At 40.2% G+C, this 19,684-nt stretch overlaps 1 protein-coding gene across 1 annotated transcript; it reads left to right on the top strand.

The window, feature by feature from the left end:
- The first annotated feature begins 1,413 nt into the window (after positions 1-1,413).
- ndufaf6 (NADH:ubiquinone oxidoreductase complex assembly factor 6) lies at positions 1,414-18,949 on the top strand. Its single transcript, XM_015357710.2, has 9 exons — positions 1,414-2,009; positions 4,145-4,244; positions 6,923-7,045; positions 8,172-8,228; positions 8,623-8,725; positions 13,079-13,212; positions 15,845-15,946; positions 17,407-17,463; positions 18,733-18,949. Exons 1-9 carry the CDS (start codon positions 1,816-1,818, stop codon positions 18,859-18,861), a joined length of 999 nt encoding a protein of 332 aa, XP_015213196.2. The 5' UTR covers positions 1,414-1,815; the 3' UTR covers positions 18,862-18,949.
- The last annotated feature ends 735 nt before the right edge of the window (positions 18,950-19,684 follow it).

Genomic DNA, 19,684 nt, shown 5'->3' with positions numbered 1-19,684 from the left:
CAACCCACTGAAGCTAAGCTAGAGTGAGCCTGGTCAGTTCCTGGATGGGAGACCTCTGGGGAAAAACTAAGGTTGCTGCTGGAAGAGGCGTTAGGGGGGCCAGCAGGGGGCGCTCACCCTGCGGCTCATGTGGGTCCTAATGCCCCAGTGTAGTGACGGGGACACTATACTGTAAAACAGGCGCCGTCCTTCGGATGAGACGTAAAACCGAGGTCTTGACTCTCTGTGGTCATTAAAAATCCCAGGGTGTTTCTCGAAAAGAGTAGGGGTGTAACCCCGGCGTCCTGGCCAAATTTCCCCCTCGGCTGTTATCAATCGTGGCCTCCTAACAGTCCCCCTCTGTGAATTGGCTTCATTACTCTGCTCTCCTCCCCACTGATAGCTGATGTGTGGTGAGCGTTCTGGCGCACTATGGCTGCCGTCGCATCATCCAGGTGGATGCTGCACATTGGTGGCGGTGGAGGGGGTCCCCATTACCTGTAAAGCGCTTTGAGTGGAGTGTCCAGAAAAAGCGCTATATAAGTGTAAGCAATTATTATTATTACCCCCCACCCAGCACGTTTTTGGAATGGTGAAGGAAATCTGGGCCTTCTAGAGAATAACAGATCTGGGAAGGACATGCAAACTGCACACACGCATGCCACCTGTAACTGCAGTTGAATCCAGGATCAGAGAGCTGTACTCCAGCAGCAACATCTGCCGCACCAGTATGCAGAGCTCAAATTGATTCTAAATTAATGTGGGTTTTATGCTTCAGTGTGATTGGAATTGGTATTGTAAATCCCATCTAATTTTTTTAAATCGCAGTTTTTTTTCCCGTACATTACAATGTCAGATTTAATCTCAAGAAAAACCTTGAACATCGAAGGATGTGTTTTTTCATCCCGAGGCGTGAAATTCATAACGGAGTGACTTCTGCCTCCGTGATACTGATTAAATCTCAGTGACGCTTTCAATTTATTTAAATGATTGAAATGCATTTTTAAAATTGTATCGTTAACGGAGTGCCTGGTTGTTGCAACATTGTAATGTATCGTCGTTGCAATTATTTCAATCTAGAAAAATACTGTTTTCTTGAGTCAGATTGGAGGATTACAATTTCGGGGTTTGAAGCCCTAAATATTCTTGTCGACTGAACTCTAGATATAATTGATAAGAAAAAAACAAATGTAGATCAACAGTATATTGTCAAAAGGAATTAGGCTCTTGCCAAGAAACGAGGTGTAACGTAAATGGTTTAGTTGAGCGGTGCGGAAACAAATCTGTATGTTATTGAGGATTACAAAACTGTAAGACTTGATTTTTGCAGAGCAGTGTGAAGCTGGGACATCACGCTACTGAAACTGGTTTGCTACTGTCCGTGAGGTACCACTAACCGGAAGTTGAGAGCTGACAGAAGTCACCGCTAGGAGGAGCGGATTGCGAATACAGGATTTTGAAAATAAATTCCAGTCGCTTTCCCAAAATGCAGGCAGGGTCTAGCAAATATGTAATCAAGGGGAATATAAGGGAAGCTTTAGGTCTAAGCTCCCAGAAGTTGTGGTAGCTTTGCACACCATAAATAGTTCTACTATGTTGATAGTAGGTTCTTTGAAGGTGAATGTGACATTACCGCGATTATTATTTTGTGTTCTTTTTATATATATATACGTTAAATTACTTTATACATTCTGTTCGCATAAGACCGGCTACCACAAAAGTTTTTTATTGTTGTTGTTGTTGACGGAGGATTTGTAAGGTGTAAAACACTAGAGGACAAAAAAAAAACACTAGAAGACAAAGGTCAAAGGCGAAGGGTTACCGATCCGTCTCAACATGGCAGCTTGCATTTGCAGCAGGAGTGGATTTCCAGCGTTTAGACGTTCTTCGTTTCCCTGCCACGGGAAAGTGTTTTCGCCATCGGTGCATTTGGTGCCGAGATTCACAGTGCCCCAGTGCAGCACTGTGATCAGGGAGTCTTCGAGCGGACAGTCCCAGCACAGTGAGAAGTACTGCCTTGATCTTGTCAGGTGAGCTCGCTTGGGTTCTCGGAATCAAAGGTGTCGAGTTCTGGTTCCGGAGTGCCTCCGTGTCTGTGGGTCCTAATCCCTTTTCCGTTCTCATCATCGATCAGATCGTGATGGGCTTAATATGACGAATTTAACAACTTCTCCGAGCTCATAAATTGCCTCATCTTTGGAGAGAGATAGAAACCTGCACAAGCTTTCGGTACCTGTACTGGACACACAAGCCACAGAGCAGCTGATGTTTGTAACCGCAAAATAGTTTGTCTAGTTGCCAGCTATGTAGACGTTGTTAGATATGTACGCATCTTTAACGTGGTGTTGGTGGACGCACCAGATTGAGTCTTTACTCAAAGTGTGTTGATTATTTAATAAATTGTGTGCTTCAGAGTGTAATCATGCTTGATTCACTGCCCAGTCAATGAAGGACCGTAAAATATTTATATTAATTTCTGTGAAAAATGTAGAGTCTCCATGTGACCTCTTCCTTTTTCAGTAAATATTGTAACCTGGAACTGTACAATAACGTGTAACGCGGAACTAGCTCAGGCAGGTATTTGTGCTCATTATTATCTTGCTGGTTTTGTGGTGTCCTGGAAGACCCATGTAATACAAATATACACGCATAAAGATATTTCCAGCATACCTGTAATTAATATGCTAGTTTTGTAAATATGTAAAAAAATAGCATATTTTGTTATCCTATTATTATTTTACTGGGATAGAGTTTTCAGTGTCAGAAGTTGATGTTTAATAATAATATTAAACTTTATTTTTTTTGGGGGGGGGCGTCTTTAAAAGTAACATCTCAAAGAACTTTACGGTACATGTAAAAAACCGTAACTGTGTCAAATATATCTAAGAATATCAAGTTACAGAACAAGCATGTAAGAAGTGCAAAGAGGTCCAACAGATGATACAGTACATGGCCATTAGGAAATGGTACAGACACTAATTAAAGAAATAAACTTTTCTGGAAAGACAGGTTTTGAGTCCAGATTTAAATGCACTTGGGGTAGGTGACTCTGATATCTCTGGGGTTAGAATTCCAGGGCTCTGGGGCAAGAAAAGGCGCTGTTATCCATAGAATGTAGACAAGCTTGGGGTACACATTGAACCCGTGTCAGAGTCCGAAAGTAGATTGATAATAAGTCAGCCAGGTATTGAGGTGCCAAGCCTTGCAGAAGCTTATACATGTGCTTTTGTTTTATTAACTGGAGCTTTTGGTTTTTGGGTTGCTTGTCAAGCCAATCTGTATTTTAGCCCTCCCATGTGGAAAACATCTGAAGGAACAACTTTGGCTAAGATAGTTACAGCTTTAGGTGACTGAAAAGTGTCCCTTGGATTTTAGATAAAGTTTATGACACCTGGGAGAGTAAACACTTCTAACATCAAAGCAGAGAGGATGTTTGCTGAGGTCAGGGAGCAAAAATAAAACATTTGTAAAGTTTTCCTTAGTATACCTAGGTATGTTGCAGGTGAATGATTATCAATGAGCAGTACAGAAACACGCAATATAAGATCACATTAAGAGCCCAGGAGAAACAGGGAAGGAAAACGAGAAGCAGGGCATAAGGAGAGAGTAGAGTCTCTCAAGAGTCAAGAGTTGGGACTTGAAGCTTGCACCAGACGAGAGCCCCTACTTCATGATCATCCAAAACAAACCTGACTGGAGCTAAGTATTTGAACCTTGTTAGAGGTTAGAGGTTATAAAAAGGATAAATGTAGGTTTGTGTCTGTTTCTGATTGTCACATCATTCAGTCTTGCATGTAACAGGAAGGGAGGCAAGACTTTTACCTGCATAGGCTAATAAGTACTCTGGATCTGCGCCTGTGACTGGAAGGTTGCCGGTTCAAATCCCGCGGCCGGCAGAGGAATCCTACTCCGTTGGGACCCTGAGCAAGGCCCTTAACCCTAACTGCTCCAGGGGCGCCGTACAATGGCAGACCCTGCGCTCTGACCCCCAGCTTCTCTCCCTGTCTGTGTGTCTGTGTCTCCATGGAGAAAAGCTGGGGTATGCGAAAAGACGAATTCCTAATGCAAGAAATTGTATAGGGCTAATAAAGAAACATTATTATTATTATTATTATTATTATTATTATTATTATATTCATAATGACTCTTTTGATTATGGTGACAGGGTGAGAGACTATGAGGGGTTCATCTGTTCCCTGTTAATGCCTGTGGCCTTGCGTCGGTCCTCCATTGCACTGAGAGCTTTCAACGTGGAACTGGCTCAGGCAGGTATTTGTGCTTATTTGTATCTTGCTGGTTTTGTGGTGTCCTGGAAGACCCATGTAATACAAATGTCACATATTTTACACTATGTTCCTTCAGATTATGAAAATGGGTGGGGCATAAACACAAAGTCTATATTTTAATGACTAAATGACTAAAGACCAAATAAAACATGATCTGAAAGCGTCCTGGAGTGGTGGCTCTGTGGTTAAGGATCTGGGTCTGTGGCTGGAAGGTTGCCGGTTCAAATCCCGCAGCCAGCAGAGGAATCCGTTGGGCCCCTGAGCAAGGCCCTTAACCCCAACTGTTCCAAGGGTGTCGTATAAATGGCTGACCCTGCGCTCTGACCCCAAGCTTCTCTCTCTGTCTGTGTGTCTCATGGAGAGCAAGCTGGGGTATGCGAAAAGACAAATTCCTAAAGCAAGAAATTGTATATGGCTGATAAAGTGATCTGATCTTATCTTAAGCACTGGAAGAGTTATTTTGACATAGTAGGGGCTCTGTGCTTCCATGTTTGGCCTGTGAGGTTCTATAGTTGATTCCAAGTTCTTCCAGTGTTCATGTAGGTCTTTATGAGGTGCTCAGGTCATCTCAGAGAGACAAACAAGTTAGGTTTGGCTACTCTGAATTGTCCCATTCCTGGCAAGGAGAAGGTGAGTTCTAGCTATGGTCTCACACCATACAGAAATACAATAGATCAGATGAAACCGGGCAGCCAGATGGCCTTCTCTCATCCATTCTGGTGACATTCTGACATCCTGGAATGTCTGTCCAGGCAAAGGAAATGTGAAGGATGAGGCACAAGTAACGTGTTTTGTGCTGTGTCTTGTGCTGAGGCTTGCACTGACGCAGTGAGTGCCAGCCTGGGTGTTCTCTCCTGCCATGGATGGAACAGTATTGCCTGCTGGTCCCTCTGATGTCTACCAACAGCGCCATGCGTGACTGTAGTGCTCAGGACACATACACGTGATATCAAAGAAAGCCTGTTGTTTAAGAATGACTTAAACAGTAAAGGTTTGCAATAGCAAGCCAGGAATTAATGCTGCACACCCAGTGAGTAAGATGGGTAAACTAAGGTAAATAAGAAGCTCTATTAGAAGTACAAAAAAAGAAACAAATTTAGTTCTAGACCTATAGCTGGTCGTTGAAGAGCCAGTCCACCTTAAAAAAACTGGCATGCCAACAGAGTTTACCACTCGGATCTTGGTGTGGTCACTGATGGTCTGACCTCAGACAGCATCCTTCACCATATGATAATTCTGCTTTTAGAAACCATTTGGGTGACCATGACTCTATGTAGGCCCCGACTAGCTCTGTTGGTAGAGCATGAAACTCATAATCTCAGGGTAGTGGGTTTGTCTCCCATGTCGGGCACCAGGTCCTCCATGTTGGAGGTTGGGCACAAGGCAAACAACCCTGTCCTGTAAAAAACTAATGCTACGGAAACAGCAACAGGATGTTGCTGCCCCTACATGCCGGAAGGCATAATGGGCAAACATCCATCCATCCATCCATCCATCCATCCATGACTCTTATGTGCACTGGGACACGCTAAAATAGGGTGGAATTTTAAATCAAAAGGTATTCATTTGGAAAAGGCTTTCTGCCCTCGAAGACTGGTGTTTAAAGCCCTTGCACAGTAAAGGTCTGCTCTTCTTGCCATTGATCGAATTGTGTTAATGCCTGAACTACAGTATGTTCCTGATTTGTTTGAAAGTTCCCAGTTCAGGTAAAGTTTGAAAATTGGGTCCACTGGTTATATCTGAAATATTAGGTCAGCCTTTTTTCGCTATGCATTTCTTTTAAACAAATCAATCATATTTTCTTACTTTTCTGTGTGCATTCCTATTTTCCTGTGAGCCACACTTTATCATTGAGTAAAGAGTAGCAGGATAACCTAATAGTTTTTTTCTTAAGATGGTCTACTTGAAGTGACACAAGAAACCTTATTAATCTAAGCTGCTTGTAACATTATTACATTCAGTTAGCCCAGCTATATTTCTCTTTGCATGCATGTATATTTTAGCTAATATTTTAAAGGGTAAGAGAACCAACAGTGCACATCCTTTTACATAGAATATGTTGTATTTGATGTGTGTCCATTACTTATGTGCCATATAATATAATATAACACCTGAAGAAGGCTCCATGGCCAAAACGTTCCATATAATAAATATATTTGCTCTTGTTTGTATGAAAAACATTCAGTCTGTGAATTCAAGGAGGATGATTATTTAATCAGTCTCTTAATGTGTGTTCAACACTGTTAGAGGTCATTGAGCATGAACCATAGTGCTGTATGAAAATTGTGGTGACTTGTTATCCATTAGAATAAATTGTCAGAAGACGTATTGGTATTACAAGACTAATATGAAAGCCATCTGTGGTGAAAGGCAGGGTTTTGGGAAATGTTTTAATGTGCCTCTGTTTAAGGTGCTTGATGAAATCAGAGTTAATGTTGTTTTACAGGGTGGTGTGCATTTACTGGGTTTGATGTGATTTTCAAATATCAATACATTTGTTCAAAATGATTTAATGAATTACAGTCCAATGTGTGTCAGATATGTGTGTCCTACTAAAATCATAACCTCTGATTAATCTGTTTGGTAGCAAGGGCATTGGCGAAATGTAAGTCTGTGAAGTTCGTCTGAGCAGCCCTGAATCTTACTTGTGTATCCAGGTGAAGGACGCAGTGTCGCAGAAGACTATAGGCCTGATGCGGATGCAGTTTTGGAAGAACGCTGTGGAGGACATCTTCAGGGATGAGCCCCCACATCAGCCAGTCACAGCTGAACTCTGGAGGGTTTGTGGGAGCTTTTACAAACTTACAGAGCTTTTTACTGGTGGGGTCCCCAAATTCTTCAAGCCAGGTGGTGTTCGTGCCTTCTTTGAGATTTCAGTCATTTTAAGATCTGCAGAGAAGAATTAAATCACGTTAATTAAACCTTAACATGCATTAGCCAGCCCTGCCCCTGGAGACCCATTTACTACTCAAACCTTAAACCAGCAGATTGTAAGGAACTGGGAAACGTGCGCGTGTGATCAGTCACAGCAGGAGCCGCCAGCTGTGCTGCCTGATGTTCATGTTTGCATTTCAGACTATCCCGAAATTACTTCTGAACCTCTGGAAACTGTCTGCTACAATTGTCTTAATGAAATTGTTTCAAGCACAGTACTGTAGGTTAAACTTTGGTTATTTAAATAGGGCCAATGTGGACTGTCACTCAGGGCAAGGCTGGGAACTGTCACCTAACTGGACCTGCTTAATCCTTTACTTCTGCTTTGAAGATGCTAGTACTGGGATTATTTCCATAAAACCTGCTGCACCCCAAACCAACAGGTGCACTGAAGATCACAGTCACGAATCTCTGTTTCACTGCATTTGCTTAAGAATTTCTGGCAGTGTTGTGCGTGCCAGTACATACTATAGAGTTTAACTAAAATGACCAGGTGCAAAAAAATAGTTATTCCCTTGTCAGTTCTTTACAGGTAAAATTCAGCAGAATGTTTTTCTTTTCTAGTTTATGAAGCACATTTTATAGACTTTTTTGTTAAATAATTGCATTTGCAGGGATTTTAATAAAGAGGAAATCATTTTTTTTCTCTGTGAACAAATGCTATTTGAAGTGATAAATGAGTGGGGAATTGAAGGCTCTTGTCTATTCTAGGCATCCTTGTAAGATTGTTTGTATCATAAAGCTCATTTGTTTAACACTTTCTCGATATAACAATGCCATTCAATGCCTCATTATCACTGCATTGTACTCCATACATTAAATACTGGTGCGCTCACAAATTACACTTTCGACGTGTTTTGAAAGTTTAATTTTTATTGTTAGCTTTTGATGATCAGTATACTGTTGCTTCATAATATAATTATGGGCTTTCTAGATTAGGATGTAGAAACTCACATACTGTTTGTTTGACAGGCAGTGAAGAAACACAGTCTGACTAAGAGGTGGCTCTTAAGGATCATTAAAGAAAGAGTGAGTGAAGAGTGCAGTAATTTCTCTCCTGGTTCTTGGCTTCTTTTTTAATGTGAATGTTAACTGAAAATGGCATTTGGATGTAACGGGGAAAATTACTAGGAAACAGACATTTTAACTTCTTTAAAGAAGTACAGATAGGATCCTGTAAAGTGGTTTAAAAGGGTTTAAATCCAAATTGATCATTTTCCACTTCAAACTATGGAAATACAAAAAAGGATGGGTTATCAGAACTGGCATTTTAAAATAAGCAAATGTCGTCCAGTGTGTTATCCTGCTTTTTTGCCTTTCTCAGCCTTTATTTGACTTTCCTGGTTTTAAATACTAAATGTGTGGTTTCTTGCTAGAAGCTATGATTTAACAATGCTTCTGTTTGTATGGATGTATTTCACAGGAGAAAGATCTGGATGATAGGGCTTACAGAAGCCTTCCAGAGCTGGAGTCCTACTCAGAGAACACTCAATCCTCTCTGCTGTATCTGCTTCTGGAATCCCTAGGTAAGCAGTGTGTGCCCACAGCTTCACTCAGGAAGAGTTATATTTTTTCTAAAAATGATTACGAATCAAATGTGTATTTGTCCTCAGTCTTTAAAATGTACAAAACTGAAAGTTTTATTTTTTCAGTGTCTTCGTCAACTACTTGTTTGGAAGTCCTGCATTGTAACCAGTAGTTCCTCCCTTGCACTTCTTGTAACTCTAGATACTTCTCTTGGGTTGCCTGTGAGTTATTCTTGTACACTTTGATCTGAATTCCAAAACTTTTTACCATCAGGATGAATTAACACCAGTATTTTCCATTTGAGAAAACATTGCAGAAAAAGATCGGAACTAACACAGATCTGTCAGGATACTTAAAGTTATTAAAGAAATTTGATTTTTTTTTTACCTTTACCAAACAGATTGTAAAATTAACACAATTTAAAAGTTTTATATATATTGAATTTTTTTCAGTAACCCCCACAAAAGCTACAGTGATCAAAATCTAGAACATGACAGCCGAGACTACTGGGTTGTTGGTTCACGGTTGGTAAGAGTAGCTGTTTGAGCAAAATTAACATTTTTATCCAAGAACTTTTTTTTTTCCATGTTGATATTGTCTTTATAAGGTTATTTTTTATTTAACAAATGTGTTTCTCCAATAATGCATTGGGTTTATTTTTATTGTAACATTGAAGTCAAAATAGAATGATGCACTGAAGCACTCCTGCTGGGATTCTGTTTCCTGCTTTCAAGCTCTTTTCATCCAGAGATGGAGCTTGTGATCTAACACAGAGCTTGAATTGGGAACCAGTGGCTTAGAGGATGTGATTTAGATTCACTAATATAAATTCAGTACTGAAGATTGTGATATTATTGACAATTACTTAAATATTATAATGCGCTGTTCAGCACACCGTCCATCTTTTACCAGGTAAAAGAAAAATTGTTGAGTGTTCCTCCTGCTAAATCAGCTTAAGGTGCCAGTGTACAGATTGTTAGTTTTTCTGAACGCAAATGTCCGGAAGCAAAGTAGTGGCGCTAACAGTGGTATCTTGGTTGATGTCTGCTCTGGGCTTGAACAGTCTAGCCTACCTAAAGTTCCTCCTGAATTCTAAATAAGCCCATTCTCTCTCCTCCGTCTGACCTGCTATGCAGGCGGGCAGCTGGTTCCGAATGGATGCTGAGCTTCTCCCAGGTGGGGCTACACTTCAGTGGTGAATTAAGTCTCTCCCCCTTTATATGTCATGGACTTTGGGGTGAAGCCATATGTTAACACGTTAATTGAAATAATTAATGCTTTATATGCAAGTACGTGAATCAATTTGTCATACACCCCAGTATGGGGTGGTTGGCTTACAATTAGAAGGTGGACACTGTCGACTGCCATTGCGCTTAAACAACTAATTGTGCAAGTGTATGATCATTTCAGAGTTCCCTCTTTGGAGATGCAACAGGACCCTGCTATATCTGTTTAAACTTTGAAAACGATTGTGTTTGCCTAGAATTACAGTTTCTTAGTTAATGGTGTACTAGCCAGTTTAACCCCCAAAACTAATATAACCAAATCCAGGATCCTGTTGCTTTTATCCCCAGTTCACCTAGGAGATGGAAACATCAAGAAGTTGTTTTAAGATTTTAAGATTTTCATTAAAATTAAGCTTGTGAAGGAAATAATGGTTTGCAATTTCCTTCAGATACCTGCTGTCAGCACATGCCAGATGGAAATGGATTAACACACAGAGCAGAGATGAGTTTGAATGTCACAAGCTTTTAAGCGCTTGTCTTCAGCCCAGAGAAACATATTTACATACTGTATGTCTTGGTTTTAATACATCTAAATGGATGTAGTCAACACCCTGCTGATAAAAACACCAGTAGGATTTGCTTTAACATTTGGGATGAGCATAGCTCATTGAACAAGCAAGTTTCATAAAAGAAACGAGGAGAGCTCCTGTAGGCTTGAAGTTCCTGTCTCCCTGTGAAGTTCTGTTAAACAGGCTTTCATCTCAGCATGCCTGGGGTTCTCTCGGCATGGAGAGAGAGCTGGAGCCCTGGACTGTCTAGTCTAGTGTGTCATTTCATCTCTTTTTCCACGAGAAAGTGTCCAGTTATTTGTGTTGTCAGCCAAGAGGAATGGAATGACTCATATTTTGTTTTTATTTTTATGTTTTATATATTTTATCTTTATTATTTGTGGTCAGAAAGCCGACAGCACCTTGTAAACCGCCGCACAGTATATTTTACTTTAATGAGAGATTCTGGAGATCTGCAGGAAAACACAAATGGAGGGGTCTGGCTTCCTTCCACAGAACCAGACTTTTATCAGTCAGCAGTTTTGTGGGTATTGAAAAGTGAAATGTCAGAGTGCAATTTCTGCCTGTATTCCTCTGTTTTGTGACAGCCCTCTATTGTGGTGGTGTACAAACAAAATAAACATATATCATCAACCCCAAAGATAGCTAGGCTGGGCCTTATTGAGAGCTCCTGCCAACAAATAAACAATTGCTGTGGCATACATATACATACCTGAGGGAGGGAGTTTTAACAGAGTCTTTGAGCGGTGTATTAGGGAAAACAGTTGCACAAATGCAGGCATAAGGTAAAAATTGTTATTTTTCTGTTTACAGTGCGGGTTTATGCTCCAAAGCAAACTGTATGCCAAAACAGAAAGCGTAGCTCTGTATAAGCACCAGTTCTCTTCTTCAGTCCCTCTCTAAATCATAACCTGGCATCTAAGCTGCTCTAGGTTTCTCCTGGTTGCAAAATTCTTTTTCTTCCAAAATTAGGTTTTCTCCAAGACACTCTAACAAACTCATATTTGAGGTCCATGGGCTCACCGGTCGGTCAGTTCTGTGCTTCTTTCTCCTCTGGATAATACAGGAAATAGGACCTCTACTAAAGCTAAAACTCCATGGAGTTGCCATGGAGAACTTGTCACAAATCAATTAAATCCCATTCCAGCTCTGGCTTTTATAAAAAAAGAAAACCATGATGAATGTGTATCACCCCATTTCCCTGGAAACACAGCTTCACCTGGAATGCTGTGTTTTTCTTCATCAATGCTGTAATTGCTAATTCAATATTCATTACGTCCTCCCAGTTCTCATTTATCCACAAAAGTGAAGTTACAGCTGAAATAATTTGCAGTAGGTGTCAATTTTGTAGCCCCTAATGTACAGTAGGTATTTCTCTTGTTAATGTAAGCAAACTTGTACTCGAGAATCAGCAGCAGAACATGAACCAAGGGATACAAGTGGTACTTGTAGTAATTGTAGTACAATTTCAGGGAGGTGTCTTTAAACCCAAGAACATGAGGCACTCCTTTGGGGAGTCTGGACCAACAGACCAACAGGCCATCCAGCCCTGTTGTTGAAAGAAATACCACAGCTTCTTTGAGGAAACAAATGGGTGTTGATTATCAGATCAATTAGATGCTAACTGCCAAACAAACTAAATGGATTGAATGGCCTAATCCCATTTGTAACTTTTCTTGTGTCTCATATGAAATCGGTTTTTAGCAGTGAAACAAAGGCTGAAACTTGTGAGAGTGATTTAGTGTTTGTTTTTTTTTTACCCTGTACATCTGTGTTTGACATTGATTTTTTTAACACAAAAAAATTAAGAGAATGTCAAATGTCAAAGTCGGAAAAGGCCAAATCGATTAAAGTCTTTATTTTTTCCAAAAGGCAACCTTTTCAAAACTGTTCTCTTCAGCTGTTGGAATGACTAAAATTCAGCAGTTGAATAGGAAGAATTGTACGGTAGGTAATGTCACTTCCACTACGTGCCGAAATAAGATGGAACCTCTCTACTGAAAAAAAGCTAGCCTCCAAGTTAATAGATTATACCTATCTTTGCTATTCTAAAGTAACACGTTTACACTTATTTATATTTTATTCATCCATCCACCCGAACACAACTTATTTCTGGCAAGAGCTACAGCATATTTAATTCATGCAGTGATTCTTCATATTTAATTCATGCACTGTTTATCAGCTTATTTCTGGATTCATTCTAGGCTCTCCCGAGTATAAGACCTTGTTTCTTAAATAGTGTTTGCTACCCCAATTTGTTTGGGGTTGTCTGCTGATTTCACATTTCAAGAGTACTTTTAGGCAGTGGGTCAGTGTTCCTTCACAAGGAATCTCAGTTATGGGTTTGGATTCGGATTGGTCAGTATTTTATCTTGCAGGAATTACACTTGTTGAAAACGTGTTGGAAAGACTGCTGGTGGGACGTATGGCTTTTTCTCGTCTCCAGCCATTCGAGAGTTTGGAAGCCCTAGTTGCCGACGTGACTTTGCGGACGGCTGAGTGAATTTGCGAGCAGGAGTTGTGATCGTTGAACCCATGCGCTTTTGTCTCTCTCCAGGCGTGAAGGATGTCCATGCAGACCATGCTGCCAGTCACATAGGAAAGGCCCAGGGAATAGTCACGTGTCTGAGAGCAACCCCCTACCACAGCCGGAGACGCAGGGTTTACCTCCCCATGGATATCTGCATGCTGGTGAGCACCGGGGAAAAAACTGGCCAGTGAGGTTATCACCTCGGACAGGAGCTGACATTCCCAGCCAGAGGGCAACCAACAGTGCTTCCCAGATTTCACCTCCTTATACTATGAACCAGGTAGAGAAACATGGCATGAAGCTGAGGAATCACCATTTTTGCATTCATAAGGCATTCATTCAACTGTGGTATTGCTCAGCTTTTCTTTTTAATAATTTAGAGAGATTTCATAATTCAGTTTCTCTTTAAAGCACAACTCGCGGGAGATCCGTGTGTGATACGGAGGAGTTTTGGTTTATGCTTATCAGATTTACATGGCTTTAAGTAAACTAGTTCAGTCAGGGGATGTTGCTTCAGTTTTCCTCAACTGTTCAAGAAGACAGGGGGCACTGTTGGATTTCACAGATCACATATGCAGCTGGAACACTCCGTCTGCTAGATGTTTTCAACATTAATTCAAAGACACAAGATAGTGTATAATTTCCAATATGGATTATAACAGGACTTGTTAGATAACGTTTCTTTTTTGTCATATTAACAATTTATTACACCTTTATTATGTGACATTCAAGCTGTATGTACTGTACATTACTGTTTCAGCTAGTTCAGCAAAAAGGCTTCTCCCTCAGAATACATATATCACTGCTACACTCCAAGCTGCATCATTGGACTTCTTAGCAAAGACGGCTCTGAGAATGTTTTGCCAGACGTTGCTTCTAGCAGGAGGAATAGCTGAGGGCCAGCTGTAGCACAAATTGTGAGAAAGAGATGAAGAGGCAGAAAATAAAGGCCTGAGGCACCTTTTGAAAGCGGGTTGGAATCGCCTGTTATTTTTGTCGCGTACTGAGCTGGTTGTTTTAAGGCTGGGCAACACACCCACCTGTCCAAGTACATCTGGTCCTATTTGAATGGCCTCATCTTAGTCTGATGCATTGCAAGCTGCCCAGAGCCCTAAAGGAAACTTACATCCGATTGGAGAAGCAGTTGTGGTCTGTAAGTTAGGGCTCCAGCCAGCTACCGCCCACACAAGGAACTTTGTTTAATACTATTAGGGTGACGATGTGCCAGTTTGACTATCTGCACTTGCATTCCCCATTGCCGAAAAAACAAACTGCTTAGATTTATGTTCAGAACCCTCTTTATTCCATGAATCATTTTGGCTTCCCTTGAATTTGTCAGTGCTCTCACTCTCCACCTGCCACTGCTGTGGGGCTGTTATGGTTTCCCTTCTCTCGCGCTTTTATCTTCATCTCTCTCTGTCATGGGCCGGCCTGAAACTCTTTTCAGTCGCACTACAAAGGCAGCTCTAGTGAGCTTCCCCTGACCGGTGCAAGAGCCAGCACGCAGCCTTGGGAGCAGAGCGCAATGCAGCCTGTCAAGGAAACAGCACTTTCTTTCACTGCGCTGAGTTTAAAAGTTTGGGTTGCCTCAGGTAAACCCGACATCTGACATGTTAACATCTGTTTCATGTTCTTAAGCGCAAGTAAGAGTTGTTTCAATATACAGTTATTTATGGTCCAGATTAAATAAGTTACCCAGCCCATTAAAAACATTTAATTAATTAAATAATACCATCATTTTAGCCATTTTAATCCATAAAATCTGTATATATCTTGGTATTATAAATTGGTCAGCTGTGACATATGTGACTGTATTGTACCCATTTTGTTGTATGACAGGTATAACATACAGTATACACACTATATATTCACCATTATCCAGCCATTTTCTACCGACTTTATCCAATACAGGGTGACGGACAAGCCAGAGCCAGTTCAGCACAGGGCATACATACATTATATCATACTATATAATATATACAAATAAAAATATATCATGTATGTTCTACAGGTATAATATATTTGACTATACTACAAAGTATAGTCTTACTATAATGTATATACTGTACTGTGATTGTGTTATTCTATTATGAGTATTATATATGAATATTATGAGTGTGAGGCAATAGTACAGAATTTCACCTTTTATTTCTGTGCTTTTACAGTATGTTACAAAAATAGCATTTTTTCCATGTTCAATCTCCACACTTCAGGTGAGCATAATTATTGGGGCTGCCAGGTGTTTCTTACTGGTCAGGTGTTTCCTATTGCATTGACTGTACACATAAAAGAGCTGTAAGTGTGTAATGTTTGATTTTGCCTTTGCTCTCTAGCCAAAATAGCACTTTTGACTTCACTGTCCCAGTACTTATGCAGGGCACTGAGCTACAGGTATAGGGGTAATGAAACAATAATGATCTAATGAGCTCATGTGAGTGAAGAAACACAGAGATTGACATAAAGAAGTTTTCGCATTGGACCCATGAGGAATCATGAAAATCAGCTGAGGGGCTTCCAGAGAGCGATTTTTTCTTTTTTGACAGATAAAAAAAATATGACTCTTAAACATTAATTGTAAAAACTTTAATCCCAGCAGGAGACAATGGACTGTAGGTATGGAAAACGGAACCTGTGCATGTATTCATTTAGACGTACGGGACTGTAGTTTAGGTTTCCTTTTCTGGAGTCTATCCAGGGACTGGCAAGACAGCGAGAAGGAGTCGAGGGTCAGGAACGGAGGTGAGCCGTGTGTGGTGTGTGCTGGTGGACCTGTTTCGTTTCGTTTCTCCTCAGCACGGCGTTTCGCAGGAGGACTTCATTCGGGGCAGTAGGGAGCAGAAAGTGCGGGACATGGTGTTTGACATTGCCAGCCAGGCTCACGTGCATCTCCATCACGTAGGTGCACTATTGATTGTGTTCACAGAGAAAAAAACAACAACAAATCAAATTGTCTGTTCCATGCGCCCGTCAACACTCTGTGGGTGACAGAGCCTTTCTCCTGCTCTTCTCCACAGCTCTGGAATTCTGTCCCCTAGGATATCAGCAAGTCATTTTTCCCGAGCCCTTTCAAATCTAGTCTCAAAACCTTCTTCTTCAGAAGGGCTTTTATTGAACTGGTTCTGTGTCTGCCCTGTTCCTTTCCTACTGTATTCCAAACCCTAACTGCAACGGTGTAATTCTGCTGTGTTCTCTCATTGTGTATTCTTGTCTGTCAAGTGTTTGTCAAGTGTTTTGAGAAGCCACTTTTAAAGGTGCTATATAAAACAAGGTTTATTATTATTATTATTATTATTATTATTATTATTATTATTATTATTATTATAAATCTATATGTTCATAGGGCTTGGTTACTTCAGTTTCAGTATCCCAAATATAGGCACTGTAAAGATCTGGAAATTGTTTTCCTTTTTACTTTTCGCCTGGCTTCAATCACCAGAATGAATCCTTTTTTCTGTGAGTGTTTCCCATAAGTGAAAGCTGAGCTGGAGCCTGTGGACTGCAGGTGTGCTGCGCTGCTCGACTGTGCGAATCAAATTCGTTTGTAATTCTCTTGGTCTTTCTTTTGAGAGCACTTTCAGAGTAAACAAAACTACCTGCTTTTTACCCCTAGGTTATTTTTCTGAAGTTGGCTCACTTTGTGCTGTGACAGGGGTTGTTCTATTATTCCAGACAGAATCCAATCATGATGGTATTTTTGTTATTGAATTACTGGTACTTCAGAAAACAAATTGAATTTCTTTCGTTATATAAGCTGCTGTGTAAAATGTTTAGAGACCCAACTGAGACATATCTGGATTTGCTATATATGTTCAGAGCATCAGCAATTTACTCAGAGCCTCAGCTGGTGTTTTCTACTATTATAACAGATTTGGGAGTCATTCATACATCCTTGAGAAAAAAACAAACTTGTCATTAAGCAATCTTTAAGTCACACTAATGAGAATCGGAAAAAAACCTGGAGAGCAGCACCTTGAGATAAATTACGCAAGTGGCCAATATGAAGAGCTGTAGGACCTAATCCATCAAATTTACTAATTTGTACCATTTTGCCTGTCAATTCTAACAGACTCATTATCAGACATTCTTTGTCATTAACATGCTTTCTTCCTCTCTAAAGACCCATAAAGCTAAAAAGCCACTTTTTGTAGTACAAAATGGAGATGTCTGGATTACTTTAGAACAAAACTCAAATCGGTAGAAGATTAATATAGAATGACCATTATAGAAATAAAAAGTGTGGAACAAGGCAAAATATCTTGGATTTACAGTGGACACTGCTGTATATACTGTATTTTATTGTAGATTCTTCATTTTTATTCTCATGCTTTGCTCTTGTTGATTTTCCATTTCTTTAGGCCAGATCGTTCAGCAAAAATGTACCTTTGAATGCCTCCCCAGCCTTTTTGCAAACGGTGAGTCCTAGATGCATTTGTTCTGTTGTACAAATGAGCAGGCCTGTCCATGCATGCATTCATAGAAATGACTCATACAAAATAGATGCACAATGCAAAAGTGACTTCTGTTCTTTCATGTACAAAGTACAGTATGTACAACCTACAGTAAATGTAGATCAATTCAGTATTCAGAATTCGTTTTCTCAATTTGGTAAACTAAAACATTTCAGCTGCAAGCAGATTTCTAGCATTGCTACCGATCTGACTTAATAAACACTAAATTGGCATTTCCAATGCAAACGAAAGAGAAATTCAAAGCATTTGGGCAGGAAAATTAAAAAAAAGAAGTTTTTACATATTTGGAACTTCATTAACACCGTTGTTGTTTTTTGAAGTCAGAAATATATCAGTTAACATTTATCTTCTGGCAGTTAATAATATTTCCAAATAGCTGATTGGAGAGATCTGTTTATAGTGTACTGTAATCAGGTGTTTCATTTCCATCTAAGCAGAAGTTTTCATATAGTTCATACATTAATGGAAACAATACAATATCTTTTGTTGCCTTGCATGCTGCCTTAGTACTTAGGAAAATCAAAATCTAAATGTAATGAAAACTGTCTTAGGATAACTTTCACAGTAGAGATCTACCAATTGTTTTCTTAGTAGTTTTACTGTATACATGTATATAGTAATAATTTGTGCAGTGTAGCCAAATACTAAAATTCAAAAGAAAAATAAGTAAATCTGGACCAACATCCATACATATTTCTTTTCCACCCCACCTGTATTTCTTTTGCTGTGCTATAATTTCATGCCACTCTGTTTAAGTCCCTGTCAAACAAACATCGCTGATAAAATTGGAAGGAAATGAGGGAAAATGAGTTTTCACCTTGTAAATCTCGGTTTGCACCTCTCGTTTAGTGAGCTGCAAACAGAGAAGAGATTACATGAGGCAACATAGTGACTGCGAAGCTTGAAGTTCAGTGATCCTACTGGAGAGGAAACGGAACCTCGCTGTTCTTAATTACATTAGGCCAGTACATGTTGTCCGCACATTAAAAATAATATCCAACACAGGCACGCTAATAAAAGGAATGCAGAGATCTCTGCAGGCACTTTATTTTTTTTTGCTTTCCGGTACAATGTGAAGCCACAGCAGAGGTATATAAAAAGACCTCTCCAACAGCCAGCCCTTGCTTTGTTGTCATTATCATGGCATCTCTCTAGCTATTCTGAGTCACTTTCGGTTGCTTCTCAATTAATGAAGAGTCTTGTTTGTTGCAGGTGGCACTGGAGGACTATTTAGAGAGAGTGAGGAGAGTAGATTTTGATGTTTTTCACCCAAGCCTTCAAAAGAGAAACCCTCTCCTTCCACTCCAATTATACATCAAATCGTGGAAAAGAACATACTGACGGTTGTGTCTTTCCTTGTTATTGTTGTGCCAGAGACGGAGTGCTGCCTCATTGACTGTGTGACGTGACTAATAAATCTTAAAATGTATTGGTGGAGTTATCTGTTTCCTTATGGTCTATTTTTAATGAGTACTAGCAAAACTGTCAATCTGTTGACATTGTGGATGTTATCCTTAAGAGGGTATAAGGCATTTAATAATAATAATAATAATTCCTTGCACTTATCATAGCACTTTACAGGTAATGGGGACTCCCCTTCACCACCACCAATGTGCAGCACCACCTGGATGATGCAATGGCAGCCATAGTGCACCGGCACACTCACCACAAATGTGGCCAGGACGCTGGGGTAACACCCTTACTCTTTTCGAGAAACCCCCAGGATTGTTAATGACCACAGGGAGTCAGTACCTCGGTTTTACGTCTCATTCGAAAGACGGCACCTTTTTACAGTATAGTGTCCCCGTCACTTTACTGGGGAATTAGGACCCACATAGACCACAAGGTGAGCGCCCCCTACTGGCCCCACTAACACCTTCCACAGCAACCTTAGTTTTAGATACAGTACTGGCTGATCATCAGTGGGTTGTCAGTTTTGAGTTGCAGGGTGATAAAGTGGCTGGCAATCTCACAGGGTTTCTTTATAGTAAGTGTGATCCAATGGCTTATTCTCTCTCACTAATATTTTTTAAACACAAGTAAAAAATCATAATCAAAATATCAATATAAAATAGTGACGTGGGCATCTTATGTGTGACATCTGCTGTTAAGGCATTCTTGATGGGTTTTGATTTTTCTTCACAAATGTAAAAGTACAATTTTT

The sequence above is a fragment of the Lepisosteus oculatus genome, chromosome 10, assembly GCF_040954835.1.
Source record: "Lepisosteus oculatus isolate fLepOcu1 chromosome 10, fLepOcu1.hap2, whole genome shotgun sequence".
Taxonomy (NCBI): Eukaryota; Metazoa; Chordata; class Actinopteri; order Semionotiformes; family Lepisosteidae; genus Lepisosteus; species Lepisosteus oculatus.
This window is presented reverse-complemented; position numbering and strand designations above follow the sequence as displayed.